We start from the raw sequence: 16,580 nt of genomic DNA on the forward strand, positions 1-16,580 counted from the left end.
CTTGGTGAATCCGGGCCCAGATGTCTACAACATATAACAATCATCAAAAATATTTATGGCCTCCTCTAGATAAACTCCTTGCTGGCTGAGCTCAGATGTTAACCACTTAAGCCCCGGGCCATTTTGTTGCTAAATGACCAGGCCACTTTTTGCGATTCGGCACTGCGTTGCTTTAACTGACAATTGCGCGGTCGTTCGATGTGGCTCCCAAACAAAATTGACGTCCTTTTTTCCCCACAAATAGAGCTTTCTTTTGGTGGTATTTGATCACATCTGCGTTTTTATTTTTTGCGCTATAAACAAAAATAGAGCGATCATTTTGAAAAAAAACAATATTTTTTCATTTTTGCTATAATAAATATCCCCCAAAAATATATAAAAAAACATTTATTTTCCTCAGTTTAGGCCGATACGTATTCTTCTACCTATTTTTGGTAAAAAAAAATAGGGGATAGTTTTATAGCATTTTTATTAATAATTTTTTTTTACTAGTAATCAGTGATTTTTTTCGTGACTGCGACATTATGGCGGACCATCGGACATTTTTGACACATTTTCATTGTCATTTTTACAGTGATCAGTGCTATAAAAATGCATTGATTACTGTGAAAATTACACTGGCAGTGAATGGGGCTAACCACTAGGTGGCGCTGTAGGGGTTAAGTGTTCCCTAAGGAGTGATTCTTACTGTGGGGGGCGTGGCTTGCTGTGACATGGAACATGATCAGTGACAGTTTCACTAGGCAGAACGGGGAGATGTTGGGCTAGATTCAGGTACAGCGGCGTACCTTTTGCCCGGCGTAGCGCATCTCATATGCGCTACGCCAACGTAAATCAGGGAGCCCAGAACAGTATTCTCTAATATCTCGCGCCGTACGTTGCTCCGGCGTAGTATAAATAGGCCGGCGTAAGGCTGCCTAATTCAAAATAGGCGGGTAGGGGGCGTGCCTCATTTAAATTAGCCGTGACCCCATGTAAATGAATGGCCGTTCTTACGGCGCATGCACGCGCATGCTCAGAATCACATCGCAAATACTCCCTAAGAAACGTCGGCTCAATGTTTTTTTGACGTGAACGTAACCTACGCACAGCCCCATTCACGTAACACTTACGTAAACGACGTAAAATACAACGCTGTTCCGACGTTTCCGACGTCCATACCTTTGCATTACTTGCGCCTCATATAGCAGGGGTAACTTAACGCCGGACGTAAGCCTAACGTAAACGACGTAGCTAAATCCGACGGGTGCAAGTACGTTCGTGAATCGGCGTACCTAGGTCATTTGCATATTCGACGCGTAAATCGACGGAAGCGCCCCTTGCGGCCAGCGTAAATATGCACCCAAGATACGACGGCGTAGGAGACTTACGTCGGTCGTATCTTGGCAAATTTCAGGCGTATCTAGTTTTAAGAATACGCGTATAGAAACGACGGCGCACATTTTGACTTACGACGGCATATCTGGAGATACGCCGCCATAAGTCCTTTCTGAATCCGGCCCATATTTTTTTGTTTAACCACTTCCTGCCCGGCCTATAGCAGAATGACGACCGGCGTGGTTCAGTTATCCTGACTGGACGTCATATGACGTCCAGCAGGATAACAGCCGCCGCGTGGCTGTGGGGGCGCCCATCGCGGCGATCGCTGGTGCGGTGTGTCAGTCTGACATACCGCTACACCGATCTCGGTAAAGAGCCTCTGATGGAGACTCTTTACCACGTGATCAGCCGTGTCCAATCACGGCTGATCACAATGAAAACAGAAAGAGCCGTTGATCAGCTTTTCCTCACTCGTGTCTGACAGATGCAAATAGAGGAGAGCCGATCGGCTGCTCTCCAGAAAGGGGGGGTCTGCGCTGATTGTTTATCAGCACAGCCCCCTTCGGATGCCCACACTGGACCACCAGGGAAGCCACCAGGCCCACCAGGGAAACCTCTAACATGTGGATGACCAGGTACATCCCCCATGGCCATCCACATGTGCCAACATATGCCCAACTTATGTCAATCAGTGCCCACAAATGTACACTGACTGGCACCATTATAGAAAAAATAAATGTGATGCCCAGCAATGCCACCCAGTGTTATCAGTGTCCGTCAGTGCCACCTATCAGTGCCCACCTATCAGTGACCATCAGTGCCCATCCGTGCCACCTATCAGTGCCACCCATAAGTACCCATCAGTGCCACCCATAAGTACCCATCAGTGCCGCCTATGAGTGCCCATCAGTGTCACCTATGAGTGCCTATCAGTGCCACATACCAGTGCCGCCTATCAGTGCCCATCAGTGCCACCTATCAGTGCCCATCATCAGTGCCACCTCATTGGTGCCACCTCATCGGTGCCCATCGGTGCTGCCTTATCAGTGCCCGTCATTAAAGAAGAAAAACACACTTATTTACAAAAAAATAACAGAAACAAAGAAAAACCTTTTATTTTTTTTAAATTGTTCTTTTTTTATTTGCGCAAAAAATAAAAATCGCAAGTGTGAATAAATATTACCAAAAGAAAGCTCTATTTGTGGGATCAAAATGATAAAACAATTTTTGGGTACAGTGTAGCATGACCGCGCAATTGTCATTCAAATTGCGACAGCGATCAAAGCTGAAAATTGGCCTGGGCAGGAAAGTGTATAAGTGTCCGGTATTAAAGTGGTTAAAACTTTCTATCTTTTTTTGTTTATAGCGCAAAAAATAAAAACTGCAGAGGTGATCAAATACCACCAAAAAAAGCTAAATTTGAGGGGAAAAAAGGCAAATTTTGTTTGGGTACAATGTTGCACGACCGCGCACTTGTCAGTTAACCACTTATGGACCGCCTCCTGCAGATATACGTCGGCAGAATGGCACGGCTGGGCACAAGCACGTACCTGTACGTCCTCTTTAAGTGCCCAGCCATGGGTCGCGCGCGCGCCCCGGTCCGAAGCTCCGTGACCACGGCCGCAGGACCCGCGAACCCGATCGCCGTAGAAGTCCCGCGATCGGTCCCCGGAGCTGAAGAACGGGGAGAGGTGTGTGTAAACACAGCTTCCTCGTTCTTCACTGTCATTGATCGTCTGTTCCCTGATATAGGGAAAGGCGATCAATGACGTCACATATCCAGCCCCGCCCCCCACAGTTAGAAACACAGATGAGGTCACACTTAACCCCTTCAGCGCCCCCTTGTGGTTAACTCCCAAACTGCAATTGTCATTTTCACAGTAATCAGTGCATTTTTAATGCATCTTTTGCTGTGTAAATGACAATGGTCCCAAAAATGTGTCAAAATTGTCCGAAGTGTCCGCCATAATGTCGCAGTCATGAAAAAAATCGCTGATCGCCCCCATTAGTAGTAAAACATTTTTTTTATAAAAATTCAATAAAACTATTCCCTATTTTGTAAACGCTATAAATTTTGCGCAAACCAATCGATAAACGCTTATTGCGATTTTTTTTTACCAAAAATATGTAGAAGAATGCGTATCGGCCTAAACTAAGGAAAAACATTTTTTTTTATATATTTTTTGGGGATATTTATTATAGCAAAAGGTTAAAAACATTGCATTTTTTTTAAATTGTCGCTCTATTTTTATTTATAGCGCAAAAAATAAAAACCGCAGAGGTGATCAAATACCACCAAAAGAAAGCTCTATTTGTGGGGAAAAAAGGACGCCAATTTTGTTTGGGAGCTACGTCGCACGACCACGCAATTGTCTGTTAAAGCGACGCAGTGCCGAATTGTAAAAACGCCTTTGGGCATTTAGCAGCATATTGGTCCGGGGCTTAAGTGGTTAAGTGGTTAAATAACAAAAAAAAAAGAGACTACTGTACTAACAAGAATACACAGAAACGTTTATGGAAAAATAGAATCTTTATTAAAATTCAGAACAGTTGACACAGTGTAATATTATAAAGTAACTAAAACATCTTTCCATAAATATTCACATTTTAGAGCAGAACAATAGTAGTACTAAAGAACATTAGAAATCAGTGCAGGAGTCAATATACCTTCTTTCCCCTGAAAATTCAATAGTTGGGAGCAGTGGCGTAGAGTGGGGGGTGCCAGGGGGGCCACCGCCCCGGGTGCAAAATTTTGAGGGGCGCTGTCACAAGTGTGGAGAGGAGGGAGCACCAACAACAGATGGAACATAGGGACATATGCATAATGTCACCACTCCAGGCTTTACCCGTCATTATCAAGCACACTCTCCTCTTCCCTACAGCCACCGCTGTCTCACACAGTGGATCATGTGACCAGATTGGAGCTAGCTGAAAATAGGTAAGTCCATGGGTCAGGGAGGCGCAAATGACTTGCCTCGCCCCAGGCACGGACAACCTACGCTACGCCACAGGTTGGGAGCTCTAGACATTGAAGATAAATATGGACAGTGGCGGCATCAATGCTGTTATGGTGAGTTCAAGTGATCTTGTTTTTGGGATAGATTTTTTTTAATAAAAAACTCTGCTAAGCACAATTTGTATGTAACTATCATTTTAGAAAAACCTAAAAAAAATAGAAAAAAATTATATTAGGGTCCTTTTTTCTTCCAGCAGGATTGTGCCCCTGTGCCCAAAGTCAGCTCTATAAAGACTTTGACCAATTTGGTGTGGAGGAAATGGAATATCCTGCACAGAGCCCTGACCTCAAAGACCTGACCTCAAAGACCTGACCTCAAAGACCTGACCTCAAAGTTACTGAACACATCACTTGCTCGCCAGGTCTTCTCTTCCAACATCACACTACCTGAACTCACAAATGTGCTTTAGGCTGAATGGACACAAATTCCCCCAGACACAGTAAAAAAATTGAGTGGGAAGCCTTCCCAGATGAGTGGAGCCAGCTCTGTAAGGACAAGGTTTGACCAGTTTGGTGTGGACGAACTTGGGTGGCCTACACAGAGCCCTGATCTCAACCCTACTGAGCACTGTTGGGATAAATTGGAACAAGGAATGTAAGTCAGGTCTTCTTATCCAATATCTGTACCTGACAAATGTTCCTTTGGCTGAATGGACACAAATTCCCCCAGACACACTTCAAAATTGTAGGGGAAGCCTTCTCAGATGAATAGAACCAGCTCCATAAAGACATGGTTTGACCAGTTTGGTGTGGAGGATCTTGAGTGGTCTGCATGGAGCCCCTCAACCCTACTGTACACCTTTGGGGATGATTCGGAATGTCAATTGTAAACCAAGTCTTCTCATTTAGCATTCGTATCTGACAAATGTTCCTTTGGCTGATTGGTCAAACCATGTCTTTATGGAGCTGATTGCATTCATCCAGTTTGGTGTGGAGGATCTTGAGTGGCCTGCATGGAGCCCTGACCACAACCCTACTGTACACCTTGGGGATGAATTGGAATGTCAATTGTAAACCAGGTCTTCTTATTTAGCATTCGTAGCTGACACATGTTCCATTGGCTGATTGGTCAAACCATGTCTTTATGGAGCTGATTGCATTCATCCAGTTTGGTGTGGAGGATCTTCAGTGGCCTTCATGGAGCCCTGACCACAACCCTACTGTACACCTTGGGGATGAATTGGAATGTAAATTTTAAACCTTCTTATTTAGCATTCGTATCTGACAAATGTTCCTTTGGCTGATTGCATGAATGCAATCAGCTCCATAAAGACATGGTTTGACCAGTTTGGTATGGAGGAACTTGAGAGGCCTGCATGGAGCCCTAACCTCAACCCTACTGAACACCTTTGGGGATGAATTGGAACATCAATTGTAAGCCAAGTTTTTTCATTTACCATTCGTACCTAACAAATGTTCATTTGGCTGAATGGACACACAGGGCCGGATTCAGATACATTGGTGTGTCTTTCCGCGGGGCGTAACGTATCTCAGATACGTTACGCCGCCGTAAATTAGGGCGCAAGTTCCGTATTCAGAAAGAACTTGCGCCCTTAGTTACGGCGGCGTAACGTCTGTGGTCCAGCGTAAGCCCGCCTAATTCAAATGTGGATGATGTGGGCATGTTTTATTTAAATTCACTGAGACTCCACGTATATGACGTATTTTACGAACGTGAAAAAATCCCAGTGCGCATGCTCGAAATTACACCGCAAATCGTCAATGCTTTAGACGTGAACGTAACTTACGTACAGCCCTATTCGCGAACGACTGACGCAAATGACGTAAAATTTCCAAAATTTGACGCGGGAACGACGTCCATACTTAACATAGTATATCACTCATATAGCAGTGGTAACTTTACGCCGGAAAAAGCCTAACGTAAACGACGTAACAAAATGCACTGGGCGGACGTACGTTTCTGAATTGGCGTAACTACCTAATTTCCATATTGCTCGCGGAAATATACGGAAGCGCCACCTAGCGGCCAGCGTAAATATGCAGCCTAAGGTACGACAGTGTAAGACACTTACGCCGGTCGGATCTCAGGGAAATTCTGGCGTATCTAGCTTTCTGAATACAGAAAGAAGATATACGCCGGCGCTTCGTAGCACTTACGCGGCGTATCAATAGATGCGTCGGCGTAAATGCTATCTGAATCCGGCCCAGATTCTCCCAGGCACACTTCAAAACTGTGTGCAAAGCCTTCTCAGATGAATGCAACTAGCTCCATAAAGACATGTAGGTGGATTCAGTAAGAGTTAGGTCGGCGTATCAGTAGATACGCCGACCTAACTCGGAATCTGCGCCAACCTAAGTTTAAGTGTATTCTCAAACAGAGATACACTTAAACCTATCTCAGATACGACGGCTTGCGCCGTCCTATCTTAGGGTGCAATAATTAGGCTGGCCGCTAGGTGGCGCTTCCCTTGCGGTCGGCGTAGAATATGTAAATCACTAGATACGCCTATTCACAAACGTACGTCTGCCCGTCGCAGTAAATTTTACGTCGTTTCCGTAAGAGATAGGCCGCCTAAAGATAAAGCTGCCCCTAGGAGGCGTAGGCAATGTTAAAGTATGGCCGGCGTTCCCGCTTTGAAATTCGAAAATTTAACGTTGTTTGCGTAAGTCGTCCGTGAATAGGGATTTACGTCATTTACGTCCATGTCAAAATCAATAGGCCCGTGCGGCGTACGTTGCCGCAATGCACACTGGAAAATGTAGGCGGACGGCGCATGCGCCGTTCCAAAAAAACGTCAATAACGTAAGGTCAACACAAATTAACATAGAACACGCCCCCTCAGCCTATTTTGAATTAGGCGCCCTTACGCCCGCCCGCTTTAGGCTACGTCGCCGTAACTTAGCAGGCAAGTACTATGCGAATCATGTACTTGCCTCGCTAACTTACGGCGGCGTAGCCTAAACACGCTAAGCTACGCCACCGCAAAGTTAGGACACCCTACGTGAATCTAGCTAATGGTTTGACCAGTTTGGTGTGGAGGATCTTTAGTGGCCTGCATGGAGCCCTGACCCCAACCCTACCGTACACCTTTGTGGATGAATTGGAATATCAATTGTAAACCAGGTCTTCTCATTTAGCATTCGTATCTGCCAAATGTTCCATTGGCTGATTGGTCAAACCATGTCTTTATGGAGCTGATTGCATTCATCCAGTTTGGTGTGGAGGATCTTGAGTGGTCTACATGGAGCCCTGACCTCAACCCTACTGAACACCTTTGGGAATGAACTGGAATGTCTTTTGTAAACCAAGTCTTGTCATTTAACATTCGTATCTGACAAATGTTCCTTTGGCTGGTTAGACACAAATTCTCCCAGAAACACTTCAAAATTATGTGATAAGCCTTCCCAGATGAATGGAACCAGCTCCATAAGGTCATGGTTTGACCAGTTTGGTGTGAAGGAATTCAAAATGTCCTACATAGAGCCCTGACCTGACCCCTACTGAACACCTTTAAATGAATTGGAGCATTATGCCGCGTACACAGGGTCGGAATTTCTGACAACAAATGTTCGATGTGAGCTTTTGGTTGGATATTCCGACCGTGTGTAGGCTCCATCGGACATTTCTGTCGGAATTTTCGACAACAAAAGTTTGAGAGCTGGTTCTCAATTTTTCCGACAACAAAAGTTATTGTTAAAAATTCAGATCGTCTGTAGCCAATTCCAACGCACAAAAATTCTACGCATGCTCAGAATCAATTCGACACATGCTCATAATCATTGAACTTCATTTTTCTCGGTTCGTCATACATCTTGTACGTCACCGCGTTCTTGACGTTCGGAATTTCCGACAACATTTGTGTGTTCGTGTGTATGCAACACGAGTTTGAGCCAACATTCCGACAGAAAAAAATCCACGGTTTTGTTGTCGGAATGTCCGATCTTGTGTATGCAGCTTTAGACTTATTCCAAAATCTTGTAGAAAGCCTTCCTAAAAGAGTAGAGGTTGTTAAATCTGCAAAAAGTGGGGAAACTCCCTATTAACGGCCTTGGTTTTGAAACTGGATGTCCAACAAGCTCCTACAGATGTGATGGCCTGGTGGCCACAAACTTTTATCTATTTAGTGAATTTGGTAGAGGGGCTCAGACTTGGAGTTAAAGTAACATCTGATTTTTATATCGGGATCTAAAAATTAGTAAAATAGTATTTATTACTGATCATTTTCTTCTGGGCATAAACAGACTACATTGAAACCTCGGATTACGAGTAACGGGGTTAAGGAGCATTTCGCAATTCGAGCACTGTTTTTTTTTTAATCCTGACTCGATTTGCGAGTGTTGTCTTGCAAAACAAGCAGGATTCAAGCCACAGCGGTGTGCAGTACCGCGTTTGGCCTGAGGTGGGGGTGGCACCAGAGCCGAGCGGAGCCGTTCGGAGCCCTTCGTAAATGCTTGGAAATACTCCATTCTGGAGCCTTTCCGAGTCTCTCCAGCCCCCCCCCCCCCACCTCTGGCCACATGCCATTGAAGTCAATGTGGAATGAATTATTTTCGTTTCCATTGACTTCTATGGGGAAGCTCGCTTTGATATGCGAGTGATTTGGATTACGAGCATTGTCCTGGAACGGATTATGTTCGTAATCCAAGATTCCACTGTATTGAGGTTTTTCAAAGCTCTTAATTGTTTCTATGGGAGAGTTGATGTGTGGCTAGATACAATTGTCGGCAGACTCGTCCCTAGTCACATCTCAAGCCTCTATGTCCTTCTACACACGATAGGATAGCCAGAGGACAACGGTCTGAAGGACCGTTGTCCTAAGTTAACATATGAAGCTGACTGATGGTCCGTCATGAGTACATACCATCAGTTAAAAAACGACGTGCTGGAAAAAACGAAGTTCAATGCTTCCAAGCATGCGTCGACTTGATTCTGAGCATGCGCAGGTTTTTAACCGATGCTTTTGCATACTAACGATCGTTTTTGACCTATCGGTTACCAGTCCATAGGTTCAATTTTAAAGCAAGTTCTCATTTTTTTTGACCGAAGGTTAAATAACCTATGGGGCCTACACACGATCGGTTTGGACTGATGAAAACGGTCCTTCAGACCGGTGTCCTCTGGCGATCCTATCATGTGTACAAGGCCTTAGGCTCTTCATGGCAGCTAGCTCAAAGCCTAGCTTCTACAGTACAGCAAATACTCAAAGCCTTCAAACCTTCTTTTTCTTTCTTTTTTGACTTACATTCATGACTTATTTTTTCCCTATTGTGATGCTGTGATTGGCCACAGCTATCAGATGGTACGGGGTACTGTGATTGGCCCAGGTGCAATGTGATCACTGGTGACCAATCACAGATCACACAGTAGTAAACATTGATCTCATGAATAGATTCCATTCATGAGTGTTTACTAAGTAACATGTGATCGCACAGTGATCACGTGGTATTGGGGCCGGTCACAGCGGCCCGAGACCGAGCACCACAACCTGCTGTGTCTAGTGGACACAGCAGTCCCAGATCATGCTTCTGCGTGCCCCAGGGGGGCTTGCACAGTGCGCATGAGCGGGGCGATGCACTGGTACATAGCGTGCCCAGTCAGCACTAAAATTACTGTTGGTCGGTCGGCAAGTGGTTAAATAACGTGAATAGACATTTGAACATATGATTAAAAATAAACAAAATTGTGATAATTGTCCTATAGAAATGTGAATGGCGCTCAGTACAGGCAGTAACCACATAATTTAGAGGTCTTATCAAAGAAAGGGCCTCAGGCATCGGACACCATACTTGCTCGGCCAACTATCGCCTTTATAATAATGCCACAATATGGGGCTCATAAGGACCTTCCACTCTGCCTTCCCATAAATAATGAATAATATTCTAAAAACATGGATCCATTATTTAGCCTCCACCATCCAGTCAGATGTGTTTTACTCCTTGTATTGAGCAATGAGTTTTTTCCCACCCCGTTTGTTGCAGTCCCTTGTCTGTACGTCTGTCCGTCAGCTTGACGTGACTTTGACCTTGTGGCATTCGCTGTTCTGTACTTCCTGCCATATCCGTGCCATGTTCTCTTCATTAATACCGTGGACCACCAGGGCTTCTTTGTACTTACACACATCGTACTTTAATCCTTTCACGTAGAAGCGACTGTCATGTCGAAAGGTTAGGTTGGCCGCCACGGTGAGAAATCCAAAATATACATCATCCAATGGGAATACAGGGAGTAGAAGGGAGGCGTTGTACAGGCCGGTCACTGAGGCTCCTGGGAACAGAAAACCGCCACCGGAGACAAAAGCTGGATAATGTTCCTGAGGGTACAGACTCTTTGTGATGCTGTATTTGGTCTGACGCATGACAGGTGGCCTATGATAGTGAAAACCATGAATTGTATCTGGGGATCCATATTCTGTAATATACTGTACAATCACGTCTGGGTTCACAAATTCATCATCGTCAACTGTAGGGAGAAAAGAGTCACTTATTATGTATGAAGATCATTAACCATATATTTTATCTATCTACAATATATATTTAGAATGCAAAGACATATTATTTTATTGATAAAAACTTCTCTCTCGTGTGTAACCACATCTTTGCAAGCTCTCCCCACCGGGCTGCAGAGACATAGACACACAGGAGAGGAGAGGGGTGAGAGGCTGCAGAGATATAGACACACAGGAGAGGAGAGGGGTGAGAGGCTGCAGAGACATAGACACACAGGAGAGGAGAGGGGTGAGAGGCTGCAGAGACATAGACACACAGGAGAGGAGAGGGTGAGAGGCTGCAGAGACATAGACACACAGGAGAGGAGAGGTGTGAGAGGCTGAAGAGACATAGACACACAGGATAGGAGAGGGGTGAGAGGTTGCAGAGACATAGACACACAGGAGAGGGGAGGTGTGAGAGGCTGCTGAGGTATAGATGCAAAGACAGGCAAGGCAGAAAGCAGCACACAAACAGCCATACACCAGAGGGGCACAGAAATAAGAAGCAGTTACATGCTGCATGGTTACAAGGGTTGCATATGCAACCAGGCCCTGGTGTTCCACCACCATGGGAGGGGGCCACAGATCTGGCATCCCCTTGCCTCTTTGGCCGGCTATTCACTATGCAGAGGGTTGATTGGCAGCTCTGTGGTGCCCGCTAGACATCTGCAAACTGAAATATTTTGTTTCGAATTTCGTTTTCGTCCAAAAAATACATTTATTTAGTTACTCCCGAAAACGCTGGAATCTTTAAAAAAAAAAAAAAAAAAAGATTTGATGGAGCAACAAAACTGTACAATGCCGCAATCATACATTTCCAGTCGAATGTTCCGCCTACAAGCTATAGAAGAGTTCTAATATTGTATGACACTAGTAATAATTATATTTATTAATTATTATTACTAGTCAACCAACATTAGAATAGTTCTATATCCTGTGGGCGGGGCATTTCACCATAAATGTCCGCTTGCTGCGATCGTATGTTTTTAGCTACTTCGTCAAATCTTCATGTCTCTCTGTGTCAAATCTTTTCTCTTTATGTCGACTTCTCTTCATGTCTCTATATCGAATCTTTTCTCTCTATGTCGACTCTTCTTCATGTCTATAATGTCGAATCTTTTCTCTCAATATCGAATCTTTTCTCTTTATGTAGAATAATATTAGACTAATAGAGTTAAGGTTAGGCACATTCCCCTGCAACGAAAACGAAAATAAACTATTTGTTTACGTCGGATCTTTCGGTTTTCGTTTTCTGTGCTTTCGTTATCGTTTGTTAAAACGATAACGAAAATACCTGAAATTTTTACGAAAATGCATTCGGACGAAAACGAATGCACACGTCTAGTGCCCGCATCATCTCTCTTTGCCCCCTTCGGCCAGTAATTAAGTCGTACAGTGGAGAGGGGAGGGGCCTTTGACTCGGGCAGGCACAGGCTTTAGTGCACAAGTGACTCAGATGCCCCTTCCCTCACCACTATATAGCTGAACTGTAAATGGAGATACTCAGAATTTAGGAGATATTCACAGTACCTATAGGTAGGCATACCTGTAGGTATAAGTGATAAAACAGAATTTACTACCACTTTATTGCCTAAGATTGGTTTCATTTGGTTACGAACAGCATGTAGCACTTTGTAGAGTAGAATTATACAGGACTGTCAGGCTGCCAACATCCCGCTTCCATAGAAAGTAATAGCAAAAGAGCTAAGCAGTGCCTCTTATGAATTTTGAGGATGAATTTCTCCACAATGTCCATGTAACAGGAGGGCCCGTGGAATCCAGAAGCTCTTACAAAGTATGAGCCAGGAAATAATGGACATATCTCGGATTGCTTTAACATGGGTCTGTTATCCACAATATATTCCAGGATATCATTAAAGAACTAATTACTGTTTGTTGATTCTGAACTCAACAGGTTAATTGAAAAAGTGACTCATTCAATGTGGGAACACATACTGTTAGGTGTTAATGTCGTCTGTTGTGATGTAAATGAATCTAGTATGGCTTCTAAGGGTCTTCCATTGTGTTGTGCTAATTGACCCTATATTGTGTGAAGGTCTATTGATGATAATGTGTGTATTGCAAGTTAACAGACAGCCTAAATGCCAGAATGTCTACTAAAAGAATGTGTATTGTATAGCAGGTGAGAGGAGCCAGGATGTCTACTTTGAAAGGTCATATCTCGGAGTCACCTTGTCTGGGTAAATGATTAGTTAATTAGCTAATGTAAATTATGACAGAGATGGTGCCAGAATGTCTACCAAAAAAGACGTGTATTGGGCTCATTGTGTGATGATGTGGGTGGAGTTGAGTCATTGTTCATTTTGTTTACTAACTGTATATAAGAGCCTGATTTTCTCAATAAAGAGTCTATTCGTTTTGAACCTCAAACAGAGCTGTGTCTCGTTACTGGGGAAATTCGTATGGGCCGTGTTCGCCGGATTGTGGAGTGTCGATAGCTGTCTTGGGTTCGGAATGGAATATCTTAAACAGCGTTAACCCCTGTCCCATTTGGGGTTCCGTTACAGTCCATAATTACAGAAGTGCTTGCTTTAAATTGCTTGTTTGGAAATACTTTAGTGCGCCTGGTCTGGGCACCTACCTTTAAAAATGTGGTCCACTTGTGGTAACTTGAGATACATCCACTTCAAGAAACACTGTTCTTTCAAGGACAAGTTATGGTGTCCTTCACTCATGTCCCATTGTAGAATGTCACCATGCTCTTGGCTCTCATATTTCACGATTTCCATATATCCTTTCACATCCGTCTTTCCCAACAAGAATATCGGTTTAATTCTGTATCCATTTATCTCTCTCTCCTTAGCCCATGTCTTCCGTAGTTCTGACCTCCTTGCCCCAGTACTGGGTTGGGATTTCACCGCCAGGATCAGAAGTTTTTGGTTGTTTGCTCCTTGTTCCTCTTGGGTTGGCTCCTGGATGAGTGTGCAATTGTAACTTTGTAGTTGTGGGAACTCCGCCTCAAACCTGGTTAGGTTCAGATGATAAGTGTAGGTGCCACTGGACAGGGTTACTGACTGCCTCTTTATAGGGAGCGGCGCTCTGGCTGGTGTTGGGGAAGGTTGCATCATTTGGGTGTTGCTCTTGGTGTTCACGATCCATCTCGTCATTAGAAAAGTCGTGATGGAAAACAAGGAGGCGCTTAGGAGGATACTCTTATGTCTCATTATGCCCTGGATGGAGACAGCAAGAAATTGAATACAATCATTCATTTTTTTAATCAATTTACATTTTGAAACATACATGTCCTGTTTTCCTTTTCTTTATTTTATTATTATTCTTAACAGCTGTTTAATCCTGAATTGAACATTCGGTTTCAATCAGCCAGTTGGTTTTCTTCATAATAGCCACAGCCTGAGTAGAAAGGCCTGTCCTCTGCCAGCAAACTTCAGAGAAGGACCCTTGCTCCCTGTGTGGAAGCAGTGGTCTCTCTGGAGAAGTCTGACACACCCCCTTCTGAGTCAGAGCTTGAGTTCTCCAATCAAGAGGGAGCATGAAAAGCTACATATTGCACAGCTATAGGTTGATCTCAGTAGGGCAGTGATGGCGAACCTTGGCACCCCAGATGTTTATATTTCCCACAATGCTCAACTACACTGCGGGGAATTGTAGTTCCAAAACATTTGGGGTGCCAGGTTTGCCATCACTGCAGTAGGGCGTGTGGTGGACCTCTGTAGAGAGACCAGAGCTTCCACACATCAAGCAAGAGTCCTTCTCTGCAGCATGTTGGCAGGGAACACGCTCTTCTACTGTGACTGCTTTCTGAAGATGTCTACTAAAAGACTGTGCTCACCTTTTGTTTTGATGCACCTGAAATGTAATGTTCCCACATGCCGAGGTTCTAGGTCAGTGGTTCTCAACCTTCCTAGTGCCGTGACCCCTTGATAACATTTCCCAAGTTGTGGGGACCCCTGACAGTAAAAAAAAATTCGTATCATGGGTTGTCAGCGCCCGGGGCAAGGCAAATAATTTTCACCCCTAACCCACAGACATTTAGCTCTCCCTGAGTCCCTTCCACTTGTACAGTATTAACCACTTGACCACTGGGCACGAAAACCCCCTTAATCACCAGACCAATTTTCAGCTTTCGGTGCTCTCACAATTTGAATGACAATTACTCAGTCATACAACATTGTACCCATCTGAAATTTTTGTCCTTTTTTTCCCACAAATAGAGCTTTCTTTTGGTGGTATTTGATCACCTCTGCGGTTTTTATTTTTTGCGCTATAAAAGAAAAAAGACTGAAAATTCTGTAAAAAAAAAAAAAAAATCTAGTTTCTGTCATATTAGCAGGTTATTTCTCACACACAGCATATGCATACTACAAATTACACCCCAAAACACATTCTGCTATTCCTCCCGAGTATAGCGATACCACATGTGTGCGACTTTTACACAGCGTGGCCACATACAGAGGCCCAACATGCAGGGAGCACCATCAGGCGTTCTGGAGCACCCAGACCAATTTTGACATTTCTCTCCTACATGTAAAAATCATCATTTATTTGCTAAAAAATTACATAGAAACCCAAAACATTATATATGCTTTTTTTTCAAAGACCCTAGAGAATACAATGGCGGTTGTTGCAACTTTTTATCTTGCACGGTATTTTCGCAGCAATTTTTTGAACGCGTGTTTTTAAAAAAAAAACAGTTTTGTGCTTAAAAAAAAACAAAACAGTAAAGTTAGCCCAATGTTTTTGCATAATATGAAAGGTGAAGTTACGCCGAGTAAATAGATACCCAACATGTCACCCTTCAAAATTGCACACGCTCGTGAAATTGTGCCAAACGTTGATACTTAAAAATCCCCATGGGCGACGTATTGCAAGGTATTGGAGTATTGAGGGTATTGCGGAGTATTGGGGGGGTATTGCAGAGTATGGGGGGGTATTGCAGAGTATGGGGGGTATTGCAGAGTATGGGGGGGGGGGTATTGCAGAGTATGGGGGGGTATTGCAGAGTATGGGGGGGGTATTGCAGAGTATGGGGGGGGATTGCAGAGTATGGGGGGGGTATTGCAGAGTATGGGGGGGGTATTGCAGAGTATGGGGGGGTATTGCAGAGTATGGGGGGGTATTGCAGAGTATGGGGGGGGGGTATTGCAGAGTATGGGTGGGTATTGCAGAGTATGGGGGGGTGGGTATTGCAGAGTATGGGGGGGTGGGTATTGCAGAGTATGGGGTGGGGTATTGCAGAGTATGGGGTGGGGTATTGCAGAGTATTGCACTCATCATTATTTTTATTTTGCAGAGTATTGCGCAGGGATGGCTGGATCTGTGACTGCAATTGTCACAGATCCAGCCCACAGTGCGGCAGCTGCTGCTGCCGCCCGATCCCCCCCCCCCTCCCTCTCCTCTCACACTGTACCGAACGGTACAGAGAGGAGAGGGAGGAACCGGCGTCATTACATGACGCCGGTTTGTTTACAAGTGATCGCGCCGTCATTGGACGGCGCGATCACGTGGTAAGGAGCCGCTTCCATTGGCTCCTTACCGCGATCCGTGTTGCTGCGGGTCCCGTGGACCCGCCGAGCGCCGGTGATCGCGTGTGCGCGCCCGCTCGGGCGCGCAATTGTGACTCTCTGGGAGGACGTATATTGACGCCCTCCTAGAGTTAGGGAACCGCCTTGTAGCCGTATTTCGGCTATAAGGCGGTTACCAAGTAGTTAAAACCCCTTATGGTACATGTTCAGATGTACTACTCTCTTTGATCTTCTTTCTTTGCCTTTTATCTGTCTCTATCCAAATTTCTTGTTTTTTTCCCCCATCCCTCT

At 44.6% G+C, this 16,580-nt stretch overlaps 1 protein-coding gene and 1 long non-coding RNA gene across 2 annotated transcripts; both read right to left on the minus strand.

Moving 5' to 3' along the window:
• Positions 1 to 4,524: 4,524 nt before the first annotated feature.
• LOC120931027 lies at positions 4,525 to 5,835 on the minus strand. Its single transcript, XR_005747802.1, has 2 exons — positions 4,665 to 5,835; positions 4,525 to 4,622 (listed from the first exon to the last, which is right to left on the minus strand). It is a non-coding gene; the product is annotated as an uncharacterized LOC120931027 (long non-coding RNA).
• Positions 5,836 to 9,382: 3,547 nt separating this feature from the next.
• On the minus strand, positions 9,383 to 13,973 carry LOC120931028 (beta-1,3-galactosyltransferase 5-like). Its single transcript, XM_040342151.1, has 2 exons — positions 13,388 to 13,973; positions 9,383 to 10,757 (listed from the first exon to the last, which is right to left on the minus strand). The coding sequence occupies exons 1-2, from the start codon at positions 13,968 to 13,970 to the stop codon at positions 10,300 to 10,302; spliced, it is 1,041 nt and encodes a 346-aa protein (XP_040198085.1). The 5' UTR covers positions 13,971 to 13,973; the 3' UTR covers positions 9,383 to 10,299.
• Between the last annotated feature and the right edge of the window lie 2,607 nt (positions 13,974 to 16,580).

This window comes from Rana temporaria, chromosome 3, assembly GCF_905171775.1.
Source record: "Rana temporaria chromosome 3, aRanTem1.1, whole genome shotgun sequence".
NCBI classification, from domain to species: Eukaryota; Metazoa; Chordata; class Amphibia; order Anura; family Ranidae; genus Rana; species Rana temporaria.